Raw genomic sequence first — 16319 nt, forward strand, 5'->3', positions numbered from 1 at the left:
CACACATACAAGGTACTAGAGCTGTTTTTCCCAAACACAAAATTCACATTGTTTCATGTTAAAAATTTGGTTTATTATACTATCAATTGTGTTAACTGGAACAACAATTAGCTTCATATCTTTGTATTTGCTGATGTCCTGACAGGTAAACTGTCTTTCTTCCAAAATTAAACCAAGCCCTTCTTTGTCTTCTTTAGGTAATTTCAATTTAAAGTAAGTAGCTGCATCTATATTAAAATAACTTCTCTGGACACTTCATTCAAATCAAATTGTGTTTTACCAAAAAAAAAAAAAAAAAGGATTTACTCATACTGTTGGTTTTTTTTTAATATTGCAATATTGCCTTTTTTTTTTTTTTTAAACAGTAAGGCATACAATATCCAAGTTCTTCAACAACCTTAGAATACTTCATTTTCAGCAAAATTTGACATGAAATTCTTTATTTCAAATATCTTACATGACTAGGGTTTTTGTGCAAATAAAACAGATTGCTTGAATGACAGAACCCCTATTTAGTACTTGTACTAAAGAAGCATACAGCGTGTGTTCACCACACTATTAGTCACCAAAGAATCCACACAGGTGAGGTGCAGAAAAACCAGACTGAAATAGTTCTAAGTGTAGCAGAACAAAAGATTTTATCTGCACTTCCTTCCTAAAAGACAGACATCAAAAGGAAACTAGAAATTGTGACAAATCCTAAACTTACTTCAAGATGTTATAATAAATCGTACCAAAGCAACTAACTGCTCTGCTTCCAAAGTCTCAAAGGATGACAAGTCCCTCAGCTCATGGAACATGATGGCAAAGAAATAGCTTGGGAGCACTAAGTACTGTATCCTGAAGGGTAGGGAAATATTTTCTTCAGCATTTGGTTTATTCAACTACTCCACTTACATAGTAAGTGTCTAATTCTGATTGAGACTTCTTAAGCAGAAAAATTGTTCTCTTCTTCTACCACATGAACAAACATTACAGGCCAGGGCAAGAGATTAGTTCTCAAATAATGACCAATATAAATCAGGAAAAAATAATTCAGTTCATTACCTATAAGTTATACTTCATCTTGTTTAATTATCCAATTTTAAGACAAAATTAAGTTTTGACAAACATAATTATTCTTACAATAATTATATCTAGTTGAAAAAAATCAGATGCTTTTTATACTTTTTTTTTAATTGAAGCCAAATTGCACAAAATCTCACCTGACACCTCGCTATTAAACATACATTATTTGTCACTTCCTATTAAAAGGAAAAGAACTATATGAATAGAAGCATGCTAATATCCAACAGTTTGAGAACATACAGCTAACACATAAACATCTTGAGATGCAAATGAATCTCTCTAAATAGGTAGATAAACTAAATACTATGTTAGGAATAATTAAATTTTTAGTTAGAGATTTCCTACAAAATTTCTAATAGCTAGCGAATCAACCTGTAGCACATACATTTCTAACTCTAACTGATCCTCCTAGAGACATAAAACTTGTTTTTCAGGTGTTAACACTCCTAGGAGTCCACGGGAGCCATGCCCCTGCTCTGACGCTTGGCTCTTTGGGCAGGCCTTTGAAAACCTGCTACTCAGGGAAGCTGAAGACTTGTTTGGCGTGGGACTGCCAATTGCTTATTCAAACCACACAGCCACTTTCCTCCTCCCTCCCTACCATCTTATTATTTTGCTATAATTTCCCCGAGGCACCATCTGCTTCTTCACCCAATTGCCAAATGAGCTATATCCAAGCAGAGGAAATCAAATTTTAACTACAATAAGAAAGGTTGGACCAGATGATACTTGAGGTCCCTTCCAACCTGGTATTCTATGATTTCATTATCTGAAACAATTTGATATACTCTGGAAAACAGTGATGAAAGAGCTACTCAAGTGTTATAAACAAAAAGCAATTTTTATGTGAAAGTTAGTGGCACCATTTAACTCTTTTGATATTACAATTCTTATTTTGAGAAGCATCACAGAGAACAGCAGAGTACTGCTCAGGTGAATTTGTCCACTCTATTCTAAAAAACAAACAAAAAAAGCACACAAATGCACAAAACATATCCAAACCTATAAGAAGCACATGGGAAAAGAATAATGACACTGATCACCACAACCGAAAAACATTCCTCTACAATGCCTTGAATATCTTCTCCAATGAGCAAGATTATTATGTGACAGAAGTTAAAAAAATAAAAAAAATTTAAAAATGAACTTTCTTCTTAATTTCTCTTTCCTTAAACTTGGTTTAGCTGGTTAGTGACCCTTAGTTCATTAACACCCTCTAGATCCAAATTCTTTGAATAAAGGAAAAGGCATGAAGAACACCAAGAATAATAAGTATAGCAAAAGAAAAATAAAATATTAAAGCAGACAGAGGAGAAGATAGGAAAAAATGGGGAAGAAATGCAGAAAAAAAAAATTTAACGCAGAAAGAACAGATGGCACTAAACCCAATACCTGGAAAATCCATTAAGACCTCAAGAGTATCGTTACTTGTTATGCGAGCATACAGCCTGCAGACTTCAATTGGACTATTCCCATGAGTAAAACGACACATGTACAAGCTTGCCAGGGTAGTTTTAATATCGTGGATAAAAGCCTACATATCCCACCTCTACCAAAAGCATTTTCCTCTCTACACTTCTATTTTCTGTTCCTTTAACATTTACTGATTAGACCACACAAACATGTACCCAATTATTAGAACAATTCTACACATTAAAATGTTTTAAGACTAAACCCACAAATGCGAGTCTATCTTACACTTTCATTAATGAAGCTTGTTGAACACCTGAAGTCAATTTTTGTTAATATAAACCAAAATGACTTAATGTTATTGAAATGAACCCATTGTTGAGATAAGGTAAAAATTACATCTGATGGAATTTAATGCAAGATACTAGTTAGGCTTTTTCCTATTTAAGAGACTCACTATTTCACACGAGAGAAGGGAGCAGGAAAGGAAGGAAAACTCTCTGGGTTCCTATTATAAAAATACACTGCACAAAGGAAAAAAACATTTAAAAAAATAAATAAATCTGCATCTCCAGTACATAGTGGCTTTGCAGGTCCCCAAGATCACTGCTTTAAGTAAATCAGTCTGCCAGCCTGCATTGTCATGGGAGACCCTCTCTGCAAACTGCCATCCACTGCTTTAATTTCACTTTGTGGGTTGAATTTGCATATGAGTTATTTGATATCAATTCTTGTCCGAGCAATAGGAAATGTTCCTCCAAAGGTCTAACCTGTGACAAGCCTCCTCATTACTTCTGAGACAAGAAAAAGGACATGAACTCTTTGTTTCTCTCCGGGCAGACATCAGATGTACATTCTGGTAGATGGTCACTTTTTCAGGCAAGAGCTCATACCGCAGTGATATGATTAGTCTGAGATATTTTACTGGTGCCATTGTATGCACCACAAACTTGTCTCTACACCCAGAGCCTGAGGGATGAATTCTCCTGTTACACACATTTTGATACCCTGGAAGATTTTAATAGGTTTACCAGGCACCAGCTGTGAGCCAATCTATCTTGCTGGCAGCTGCAAGTACCAGACTGCTTTATGCTTTCCTTTTCTTCAGTGTCCAGGTAATCTTTGTTTGGAAGTTTTTGTGAATGTTAACAGCATCAATCATGCATCAACAGCAGAGACATGTGGCAACAAGAGCGCAGAGCTGCCAAAAGCAAAGAACTTCCCACCAAAGAAATTCTTCTTACCAAGCCATCTATTAAAACAGAATGAAAAGAGAGAAAAAAAAAAAAAAGATAGAAAGGAAAAAAAATCCCAGCAATGCACCCCCACACTGCAATCCCCCCAAACCCTGCAGGTGCTGGGGACCTGTTGCCTAATCAAGCCCTTTGACATTTCTAATCCTCAACACTAACTTTGGATTTGGTAATTTCTCCTTCGGGTAGTTATTCTCATCTCTGTGCAGAGATAGAGAACTACTATTGTAGCTTTTTATTTTGAAAATATTTTCTGTATTTAGAATGACTTTGCATTGAGAAATACTAAAGAGGAAAACAAGCCACATGCAGACATTCCCAGTCCAATTTTCACTGTGCAGTAACAGACAAGTGTTAATTCTGTTGCAATCCCTACTAGAGGTATTTCCCTCATACAATAGCTCCACTTCATGCTTTACTAGGGATCATTCTCCTGTACTCGGCTTTGGTGAGGCCGCACCTCAAGTGCTGTGTCCAGTTTTGGGCCTCTCTCTACAAGAAGGACACTGAGGTGCTGCAGAGGGCAGAGGTGGGCTGCCAAGCTGGTGAAGGGTTTGGAGTGTGTCTCGTATGAGGAATCGCTGAGGGATCTGGGGCTGTTTAGCCTGGAGAAGAGAAGGCTGAGGGGAGACCTTATCGCTCTCTACAACCACCTGAAAGGAGGTTGTGTCGAGGTGAGGGTTGGTCTGTTCTCCCTAGTAACAAGCGACAGAACAAGGGGAAATGGCCTTAAGCTGCACCAGGGGAGGTTCAGGCTGGATATTAGGAAGAATTTCTTCACTAAAAGGGTTGTCAGGCATTGGAACAGGCTGCCCAGGGAGGCGGTGGAGTCACCATCCCTGGAGGTGTTTAAGAGACGGGTAGATGTTGTACTGAGGGACATGGTTTAGAGGTGATGATAGAGCTTGGACAAAGGTTGGACTCAATGATTCTGAAGGTCTCTTCCAACTGAAACTGTTCTATGATTCTACAATGTGGCTAAAAAAAAAATAAAAATCTCACCCTTTAACTTATCTCCTACAGTTCACAAATCACCTATCCCTGTATGAAGAGCACCTTGCTTCTGAGACAAGGCTAGACAGACAAAATCATAGATAGTAACCTCCTGACTGACAGCCCATACGTTAGAAATAAAAATCTACCCATGTCCATGAAAATTTTTTCACTGAAGACTGGACTAAGTTCAAAATAAGCATGCCACAGAAATGTAGGAATAAAGAACAACAAAAACTACAAGGATAATGCAAAAAATTTTATCTTCAACTATGTTGATTCAATCTGTCTGTCAATCTAAAATAAAGGGATGACAAAAATAAGAACAGAATTAGCTCACCAGATATGCAATGCAGACAAACTAACAGAAAGGATGAAGAGATCTCTTTCTGCACTAACTTGGGCCCTCAACTTCACAATGAGAAATATCAGTGGAAAAGTGATCAGGATATGCCCCTTTCAGCATAATTCACAGTCTGTTTACAACACTTATTTTAGCTTATGAAAAACCTCTCTTCAAAGACACTGCTGAGGTGACAACAAGAAAAAATGTTTTAGAACATCTACATGTTTTAGAAAACTCATTTCAGCAGCAAGTAGGAAAGACTCCTTCCAACTGGGTTAGATATTGTCTCTTACTCAAGTTAAAGCATTTTCATTGAATGGAAAGATTCAAGATTGTTTTTTCCTGTACTATGATTCTTGTAAGTTCAGTTTCTTTTGAAAGAATTTATCTCACTGTGTTGCCATACTTCAACTTAAACACACCTCTCTCAACATATTCAGAAATATATACACATCTATTCTCTTTACTCATTATTTATGTCAGCATGTATTTAAGGGCCACCGTAGAGAGAAAAACTTCTGTGAACCAAAGCCTCAGCATTATGTTTAAAGAAAACCCACCTATAATATTTACCAAGAAACTGCAATTGTTGTAATGCAGAAATCCAGATTCTTGACAGGACCATGAACACCAATGAGAGTTTGAGAGGAATACAATTACCTTTGCAGCAACCATGACTTGACTAGTAAGAGCCTGTTATGAACCCATAAAATACTTCAAAGAAAAATGAACAATTACTTCCTTGAGTATTATTTTTGTATGACAATTCAGATCTTCTGCCAATCCTACTCATTCATGAAAATAATAAATTTCTCTGTTAAAACATTTCAAGAGTTCTTTATCTATTGAATGAACTTAAAATACAGAAAATGAAAGTAGAACCTAAGGTACTGCAAAAAGCTATGTATGAACTTGTTTTGAAATATTTATTAAAAAAATTATGTTTAAGTTTAAGTCAATATTAATCTCAAGCTCATTCTTCAAGTCTAATTTTAGACTTGTATAAAATTCCAGTGACTATGTGAACACCTTCTTTTGTGACATCTTTATACCATCTATATGCAGTTGATTTCATGATAAACAGTGAAGTTAATGTGTTGCCTGGTGGTATTAGGTAACTGAACATAATGGGACACATCCACCACAAATTAAATAGTGCCAATTAGTCATAACTCATGTAAGTTCAATGCATTAGCTCATACGTGTACATCTGTGCCTCTGCCACCATCTTTCTTCACAGTTACATGCTGTTGTTATTAATTGGTAGAAATGTAAAAGCACAAAGCTGAGGACATTTAGATACTCCACCCTCTGCCTCCGCCCCCCACCTGGAAAACTTGGTATGGCCCCAAACCCCCAAAGTCCTAGTAAGGAGATGGCCCCAAGGCATTTTGCAGAACACAGCAAGTTTGCCCTGCCTGCGCACAGAGTTTGTTGGGTATTAAACCTCTCCAAGCCAATGGTCTTTAGCCATGTTTGTGCATATCCCAGCTCCTCTGCATTTAAATGGAAAGAATAAGCTCTTATGTTGCACATGTTTTACCCATAGTTTTCCATTTGGACATTTTCTTTTTGTCATAATGGACAGCAGGTAGCAAAGAGTGATTTAGTCAAAATACTTGCTAGAGCTCTGTTTACACAGAGTTAGAGAAGGAAGTCTCAACCTTATGAGACCGGAGATGCATATCCGTTAGATAAAAGCTGCATTTATAAGCAGGGAGGACAACAGTCTACCATTTAGTAAGCAAGAGAGCACGGCAGGATTCAGAGCCCAAGCCAATTAAGCATCATGACTTCCTTCCATCTGGCAGAAAGACCACAAAACCCACTTAATTATGGAATTTGATCTCTCTGCTACATGTAAAATAATTCAAACTTTCATCATTTTCAGCTTCTGCATTTTCAGCCTGTATAATGCAGCCACACAAACAAACATAGGCTATGAAGTGTCAGTTCAGTGTGATATTGGCATTGGTGTAATGGGTGTACTTCAAGGCTGAAATACAGGGATTGAGCCCAGAGAACTCAGCGCTGCATAGTTTGATGGGGACACGCGCACTTATGGTGAATTAGAACTGTGAATTATCTGAAATGTGACCTAACCTTTTATTTAATGGGAGGCCTAATATATACCACAAACATATGTAGCCATAGCTCTCTCTGAATACACAATTTTAAGTTGGAGTAAATTCAAACAACTCAATTCAAATAGTTCTCCAGAACAGAAAAGGAAATATCCACAGAATTTAAAGAGTATGTAAAAATTAATGCAAACAGCATCTCGTTTCTTTACTTTTAAACAATCCTATATATTTTAAAGTTGCAATGTAAAATTACTAGCCACTAACCAAAAGAGATAGTGCTGAGCAGCTACATGGCTACTTCTGACAAGAAACCTACTGGTGGTGAGTTATCTCTGCAGAAGGATATAAATTAACTCTATTCAGAAAGCTTCCTTATTTGTTGGCAACGTGTTTTGGGTTTTTCGGGTTTTTTTTTGTTTGTTTGTTTGTTTGGGTTTTTTTTGGTTTTTTTTTTTTTTTTTTTGGGGGGGGGCGCATTGTTTTGTTTTGTTTTTTCTTTGTTTGTTTTTATATTTAAGAAGCAGGGGGAAGCATGGCCTCTAACATGCCCCTTCAGTTGAATAACTTCTAGGTGAAGTCAAAGCTGAGACTCAGAATTGCCCATAAACCCCAGAGCCCCCAGTGGCAGGTTAAAGACCATAGCTGTAAAGCATTTCAGCACTTAAATTAAAACAAGAACCTTACAAGAAGTAAGGTAAATTTTCAGATGTGTCAAATACATTAAAATGTTAGCAAACAGTGAAATTAATAAGCATTTTTCAGATATCTATTAGCCATATAGTATAAAGCCACTCTTAAAAAACTAACCCCTCCAGCTCAAAATATACCGGCCTTTCTAAATAAGACAGAAAAGGGAAAAAAGAAGTGATCAAGGGAGAACTTTCTAAATTACACCACTATGACTCCAGAAAAAATTTACCAAATATGAGCTTACCTTTACTTGGTGCTGACTTTCTCACAGAAGCTACATGGTCTTCAGAGATAGCAAGACGCCTTAGCACATTAGCCAACGCTGCTTTTAGCACAGTGATTTCATCTTCTTGTTGCTGTACTCTCAGCTCCAGGGCTGAAAGACGGTCCTGGACATCAGACGTGCTCGCAGCTGAGATGCTGTCATCTGTACAGTGGGAAAGCAGAGTAGAAAGACACATTTAACTGTTTTGTTCTAAACTAAAAGCCACAGAAAGAAGCACGTACAGCATGAGTATGTGTCCCTCATCATTTTGAAATACTGAAGACATTTAAAAAAACCATGTTCGGGCAAATAAGGAATGGATATTATGTTAAATATATCAAATGAATGCTTCAAGACAGAAATGTTACTAATCGTTAGCTAAGACAGAAGGCTTAAGGACCGTGATCCTATTACAATCAGGAGCAGCAATGTGCTATCTTTTAAAAGAGCATAAAAAGAAAAACATGATTACCAGTAGAAGGAAGACTGAAATGAAGCTTATTTAAATAGCTAACTGAATTAACTAAAAACATATAAAACTATGGTAAAATTTTGGAATATATTCTTTCAGAACTGTTCGAGAATTTTAAGTATGATCCTTAATATTAAAGCAAGTTATAAAGTTAAAAAAAAAGTCCACAATTGAACATAGAAGTTTGCTAGCCATGACCTAATTGCATTAAGTGGCAATCTTGATTTAAATGGTGTAGAACAGAGTTCTTAACTTCAATTCCTTCTCTTTAACTTTTTTCACATCACCACCCTGTACGTGCCAAAAAAATCTGACATTATAACAATTGGCCTGAAGTGAACAGAAAATAAATACACTACATAAAGGTTCCAAAAATCTGTTTGGCCACACAGAGACAGATTAGCATTGAAGGCATAATCCAGCCAAGTCTATTCTTCAGTGGTAAAAAGGAAATTACAGCTTCTGCATACTCTTTGCCATTGACAGTTCTTTGCATTATTTCTGCCAAGCCAAAATAACACGTAATAGACTTTTGTATTTGGCTGTTCCAATAAATCACAGGCCAACCACTAAAAAAAAAAAAAAAAACATAAAAGAATATGTTTCTCGATCACAAGGTACTGAATTCCTTATCCATCCTGATTTAAGTTTACTAAAAACTCAGGCAGGCACTTCTAATACAGTTTTACCAGATTTACCTGTATTATACAAAGAGGCAATATATGTCTCTATGAAATACATATACCAGTGAATTTAAATATGAGGGTAAAAAGTTGGTATTATTACTGCAATCACATACAATCTAAACTTCAGTTCACTAATCTTACAAAGACATACCAAGGAAAAAATATAAGCCACCATCCTACAATTCTGTTTTTCACTAGAAAGAGCCTTAATCTTTGAAATACTTGCTTGCATAAGGGCACTTTTAAAATAAATGTAAGCAAAAGAAACACCGAGCCAAACTCCTCCAACAAATTAAGTATAAAAGAGATTAAGGAGTTTAATGCCAATTTCCATTCAGTTAAACCACGATAGTCACTACTGAAGGACCAAGAATTGAACCAACCAAAATAAAGAATCACAGTAATACTTTCACAACACTAACAAAAGTCCTACAAGGAACTAGTAAAACAAAGTAATATTAGTAGTGAAATGTATTCACAAATGTTATTAAGCTGAAAGGAACAGTTAAGATTACATTGATATAACTCCTACAAGAAGACAGTTCTGCATATTATTTTAAGTCACTACTTGGTTCAAACCAAAAGGAGAAGTGTATCACTTCATGATTAATACTGTATCCATTCAGGCTAATAAATAAAAAGAACTGCAGGGGAATTAATAAGGCATGTCATCAGACTGAGATCCAGAGGCAACAGCTCAGAACAATTCTGAGCAAAATGTCTTTAGTATTACCAGCCATAACTGTACCTCCTAGATGAAGAAAAGTTATTTTAAGGACTCTACAGCCCAGCATATCCAATGGTCTCTCAATAGTACTTTATAAATCCACATCAGTGACAGCTACCCAAGGCTGGGAAGGACTGTGCAAGAGTCTTTTATTAAAATCCCCATTTTCAAAACATAAACCCCTATCTGTTTTAAGGAGCTAGCAGAAGTTCCTACAAGCACATGTATCTATGCAGCATATAAAAAGGAACTAAGGTAAATTTACACTAATTCATGAAGAAAAGCTTTTATTTTAGGGAAGTAAATAGAATTAAAGTACCACCATATAATTCAGACTTTTGCTATCCTTACAATATTAGCCGTTAAATATATACAGTGGACCAGTCAAAATGAACACTGAAGAAAACAATTCTTTTCAAAATATTATAACCTTTATAGCTCATCTTACAACGTGTGGCAGTCCAAACAAAGAGAGAAGTTCGACATTTCCTTAAAAAAAGAAAAGAAAAGAAAGAAAAAAAGAGGAAAGCTTTATTTTTTCCTTTTTTTCTTCTATAGCCTTCAATTAAAGGCTATTAAAAGGTCTTACAATGGATAAATTATGGATAAATTCCCAGGCTGTATAAATATAGAGCAGATCACTGCAAAACATTTGTAGAAGGAGTAAGTAGCTATGTCAAAACATCATTACTGTGCTCCCTGTGTGAAGTCCAAATAATAGTAATTACCAAAGCAGGAAAGGCTCCACTGTTGGTTAGTCTCTCTGATGAGCACAGATGCAAGTGCTCTGCCTGGCATGGGCATCTTTTTTCCCCACCAACTACTAATATTGACTAGACTGCTTCTGCTGAACTCCAGCACCTCAAAAAAAGGGACACATTAGATGGTTCCTGCAGCTCCCAAAGCCACAGTTATGCCACTAATTAGAAACTTCAAAGGAAAACAGGAGAGCAAACCTTTCTGCCCTATAAGGGTGAGCTGCAATGCTTTGACCACTCAACAAATCAAATGAGACTGTAGAGGTGTTCTCCTCTGTGACCTGTGCTATGGAGGCTTAACCCCTAGATACAGCATGGAAAGGCAGAAGGATCCTCAAACTCAACTTCATCCCAACAGCTTTTCAGAGGTCATAGCTGTGTAAATGGGGCACGAGCAGGAAACCAAGAAGCTTAAACCATTTTAGCTGATTCAAAAACAGGCAAAGCAATGAGCTGTGTACGTACAATGGGAGAAAAAAGGTTTTCAAACCACCAGTGACTTCTCTGTGTTGCAGAGAGGGCACATGAGGCACAGAGACTGAAACAAGGTGCACAGCAAGAAGACCACTAGGAAGTCAAGAATATTTTGGTTGATCAGAGAACACAGTAGCACACTGGAAAGACATTTTATTGTTCTTTATCACTGTACAGAAGCAGAATCTGTTTCAGGTGATGACAATCATATATTACCCTGGCAACTATTAGAGAATTAAAACGAACAATTCCCAACCCAAATACCTCACCCATGACAGCAAATATTCAACTAAACTCCAACATGCCCTTCTTGGCAGTGTCTGAAAAATAAGTCAACTAGGGATTAGCTTAAAAGAAGATGCCTGGAAAGTAAACACAACTGCAATCCTTGAGATCATTTTGACAAATCTGCACAATGCAAAACTATGCACACACCCCCCCCCGCCCCCCACAGAAGTTCTCAAAATCTCTTCCAGATTTCTTCTTCTGTTAAAAATACATTCTTATAATCTAAAAAACTGCTTCAAAAGAAGCTTAAACAAAAAGCTTCCTTCAAGGGCATGTCCTTCCCCCTTCAGAGGGGAAAGAGCTCTTATGCAAGTACAAAGCCAGTCACTTGTGAAGCAGAAGCCCATCTCCTCCCTTCCTCTTCTCCCACTCCTAAACATCTGGCCTTTCCTTGTGCTCAGACATCTATCCAGGCCTTCCATGAGCCATTCTTGATCTGCTAAACAACAGGGTAATTTATTTATGTATACTTATTTATGAAAACCTGTAAAAAGATCTTTTTCGTTATCTGGTTGTTTTTATTATAACCAAATAGCACCATTTCTGATGTGTTGGTCACATTTCCCAAGCTATCCATGACCTATGCCTTCAGGAGAGACACCGGGAACAAGAGCCATTGCGAAAAAAACCCACCATCTTCAGTGCTCACTGGTAGTACTGAGGAGACATCCACATAGATGTGGATCTAAGGTACTTCAACCTTAAAATGTGGTTTAAGATAAGAGTATTGGTGCTCTGATGATAGCAAAAACATGCTAGGTCTAAACATGCTGTACTATAACTTTCAAAATAAGATGTCTTGTTATTTTATCATAGTTCACTACTAGTTTGATTTTTAATTTTAGCCATTAAAATATCAATTATTCCCCTGCTTTTGGGGTAAGCAGGGATGTATATGGGATGTTTGTATTCAGTACTTGCAAGACATACGGATGACCCTAAAAATTAGGGTTCATTTTTCACAGCCAATGGACAGCATTAAACAGATGCATTACGCTGCCTGAGACTCCTCACAGTCACAAGCATCAAACCACTCCCAGCAGACTGAACAAAGCAGCAGCTCAAACTGCCCCTTACTTTGGCCAGGAACTTCGAAAGGGGTATCCAGTACATAGTGATGGTACTTAACAAACCTCCCAACCCACGTATCACTCCTTTCCTCACATGTCACCAACCAGGCATGTGAGGATAACAGCACTTGAAAAGCATCATCCTTCACCACTCACTGCCTAGGAGAAATTTAAACTGGCTGCATTTAAAAAAAGAAGTATCTTACTCCAGAACCATCTATTGTGGAGGCCCCTCAACAGTTCCAGAGCGTCCATTATCACTTCTCTGAGTCAATTCCTCCCAGCCCCGATGAACATAAGTCAGGGCTTCATTTTAGACATAAGCAACATTTCAGAAAAACAAATTCTACAAACTTCAGCACATGGAAATTTAAACCACAGGGTGGAAAATCCTACATTTTATCCAAAAAAGCCACACAAACCACAGATATTTTTAAACCCCTGCCTGCCAAGGCACCCACACAGTTTTCTGTTTTCCCCAGAGTGGTACGAGTCTTTTATTACAGAAATGCAACAGAAATTACTTGGACTGGTATAAAGCTCTGGCTCATAATTTCAGGAGGTAATTGGTCCAAAAGAACCCTTTCTCACTAGGACTATGATGTGCCCATGTGTGCAGGAAGGTACGTATTTGCACAAATTGTATTTTTTATTCTGAAGAGCAGTGAATAAATAATTATATTTCCGGAGAGATAACTGACAAACTTTGTTTTCCTACTAGGTTAAGTGAAAGAAAATCCTCTGCATCTTACTTGTCTTAATACCACCTTATAAAAGATCAGGAATTCTGTTCTATATCTCTAATACATAATTACATATTAAAAAAAAAAAAAGTAGAATTAGACCCTACGCAGTATCTCCTTCACCTCTTCCAAATGCCAGCACACACACACATTATCTCGGTTTTGTAAAGGATGTGACTCATGGAGGGAACATGAGAACGGGAACTAAAACACACAACACAAATGTGGAAGATTAAAAAAGGCTCTCCCCCGCCCCAAACCATACTGTGTTAACTTCTGATGTGTCCTTAGAAGCTAGATCTGGTGGCACGGAAGTGGAGTGGGAAGTTGTCCCCAAGTTGTCCTTTCCTGCAAATGCAAGACTCTGGCCTTTAACACTCTGGATTACTCCACGTATTTTTTACTTCCTTTTCTGCTTTTTCATTCTCTTTCGCTAGTTCCCCAATTTTGCCATTCAGAATTAAAAACAATACACTACTTGATCTCACATTAATTATTGGAGACAAAGGTAAAAGCTCCTTCTGTACTTTCCTGTAGAACAATAATGCAGATGCTTTGAGATGGCTGCAGATAAGCCATTGACTGCAAACAGTACACCCCAAGTCATGGCTCTCAAATATGCAGCATGTTAGTAGTTTCAACATTGGCTAAGCCTTCTGTTTTTCTCTTCCACAGCCATTTCTTCAGGTTTTCAGGAAGAATGCACGCTGTCACACACCACTCAATTGCTCAGGGTTGATGCTGCCTGAGAACAACCATGTTGAGCAAACTCTCTTCCTTGTGCAGCTCATTAGGTTGTTTAATGTTTCATAGTCCAATCTTATTTTAGTCCCCTACATGCTGGTTAATAAAAAACCGATGTATTACTCTGCACTAGCCTTTCACAAGCCACTTTAAACACAAGTAAGCAGTAAGTTTATTTGCACAGATCTTACTGCAGAATCAGACCATAACATGAGAGCGCAATGTTTAGTAGATGGTACCTTAAACATCAGAAGTGATCATTCCAATGCCTAATCCACATTTTTAATCATAAACTGCATAAAAAGACTGCTTATTATTCACTTTAAAATACAGCAGTGCACTTCACCATGTTACCTGATGGATACAGAACTTGGCTATAAAAAAACCACAACAAACCAACAATTAAAAAAACCTCAACCCTCACTCAAGTCTGAAAATCTAGACTGTGCCTAAAAACCTCAGTCAAAACCCTGAAAGGAATACAATTTATGCTGTTAAGAATTTGTGCATAACTTGAATAAATGTAAACTGGCCCATCTGGAATAGAACTATACATATACATACAGACAATCATACATTCCAAAACTCAATTTAATTTAAAAAACAAAACCGACCCCAAATAACAAAACATGGCCATAAACTATAAATTTACATCACTAAAGCACTGCAGTAGTCACTACTGATCTTTGCTATTTGTGAACTGCTTTATGGTTTATTTGAAGCGAGCTCTTGCCTGTGAGCCTGCTACTTCACCATTACGTTACAGAGAACAGCACCTGTGTTTTCAGGCAATCTCATTTTAAAGCGTTGGTCTGACAAGTAAGATGATCTACTCTTTCATCCCTAATAATTAGTAGTTCTAGTTGTATATGCTAAACAGATTTGTGCACATAGGCTTTCAGATCCTTTGGTTGTTTTTGTTTGTTTGTGGGTTTTTTGGTTGTTTTTTTTTTTTCTGACACGAAAAAGAAAGGGTATGAGAAAGATTAGAAGACTATATAAAAACATCCTGAAAAAATAACTTTGTAATAACCACAAAATACAGCTGTTATGACAAAAATATTTCTCTAACAATCCTGTGCATCTGCTGCTGTAAACACTCACATTATTTTTAATACAGATAATCTAGAAATATATCAGCATGAGATTCATAGGGCACAGCTCCACCCATGCTGTATTTGACCAACATGAGTTCAGCTTGCCTACGTTCCCATTATTTATTTGGCACACAAGTTTCAAGAAGAAACAGATCTGACTTAACACTTGCCAATACTAGTTTTGATATGCAGACCAAGAAAACAAAATAAAGCCAACACTTAAACACTCTTCTCATATTTGACATTGGTATCCATCTAATTACTTGAAGAGGCAGGTAATTATGCTGGCTCTCTCATGTCTCCTTCCCCAACTGCATATTTCATATCAGCTCCACCTCCATTAAGATGCATCTCAACAGTACGACCATTCATGGGTTTTTCACCACCCAGTACTTAAAAAGCCTTGTGGTTTTTGAGTATTTTTCTTCCCCTAGCATTGCTTAGCTCTTGATACTCCTGATATCGTTCTGAAGCTCAGGACTCTTCAACACTTGGCCTTCAACCAGCAGGACGTGCCCTCACCTTCCAAAATGGTGTTTCTGCTAAACAGACAGAGCGACTTCTACATAGACAGAATTCATGGTGGCTAACAAATTCATGGATGCTTGCAATCCCCCTTATAACTCACTCGGCAGCAATCTGAGTCACCCCAAGCTCTTTTTAATAACTGATGCCACCCTATTTTCATGTCACACTAAGGGAAAGAGAGGGGCAGAGAGCATCTTTTCTAACACATGCTTGGAATTTCACATAGCAACCAGAAAGACAGCTGCAATGAACTGCTCTACTGTAAGTTGCACATGCATTAAAAATAACACTTTGGCACACATATATTAGTATTCCTTTGTTGAAAATATTTCATCTTGTGCTAGAAGTGTTAGAACATTTCCATGATAAAATGCTAATTTAAAAGTTACAAATTAATAACTTTGCCCAGCATGAAACCACGTAGGCTAAAAATTTCAGTGCCTGGAGGGCCTTTCCCCTATATCCCCCCCATGCCCCAACTGATCCTAGCTAAAATTTTCCAAGAAAACACCTTTTCACATGCTGAAGAGGGACCAGATCTCTCAGGTCTTCCTCTTCACCAAGGGCTCTGCCACCACTCTCTCCACACCATGAGCAGATGGCACCTCAGTTACCCCATGGAG

At 37.4% G+C, this 16319-nt stretch overlaps 1 protein-coding gene across 1 annotated transcript in view; it reads right to left on the reverse strand.

Annotated features, from left to right (window-relative positions):
* EML4 (EMAP like 4) overlaps positions 1-16319 on the reverse strand; it is a 93187-nt gene that overhangs the window by 64113 nt on the left and 12755 nt on the right. The window contains exon 2 of the mRNA XM_009949025.2: positions 8089-8271. Coding sequence (XP_009947327.2) covers positions 8089-8271 — 183 coding nt within the window. The remainder of the gene's footprint in view (positions 1-8088; positions 8272-16319) is intronic.

This window comes from Leptosomus discolor, chromosome 2 (assembly GCF_034619465.1).
Source record: "Leptosomus discolor isolate bLepDis1 chromosome 2, bLepDis1.hap2, whole genome shotgun sequence".
Lineage (NCBI taxonomy): Eukaryota > Metazoa > Chordata > Aves > Leptosomiformes > Leptosomidae > Leptosomus > Leptosomus discolor.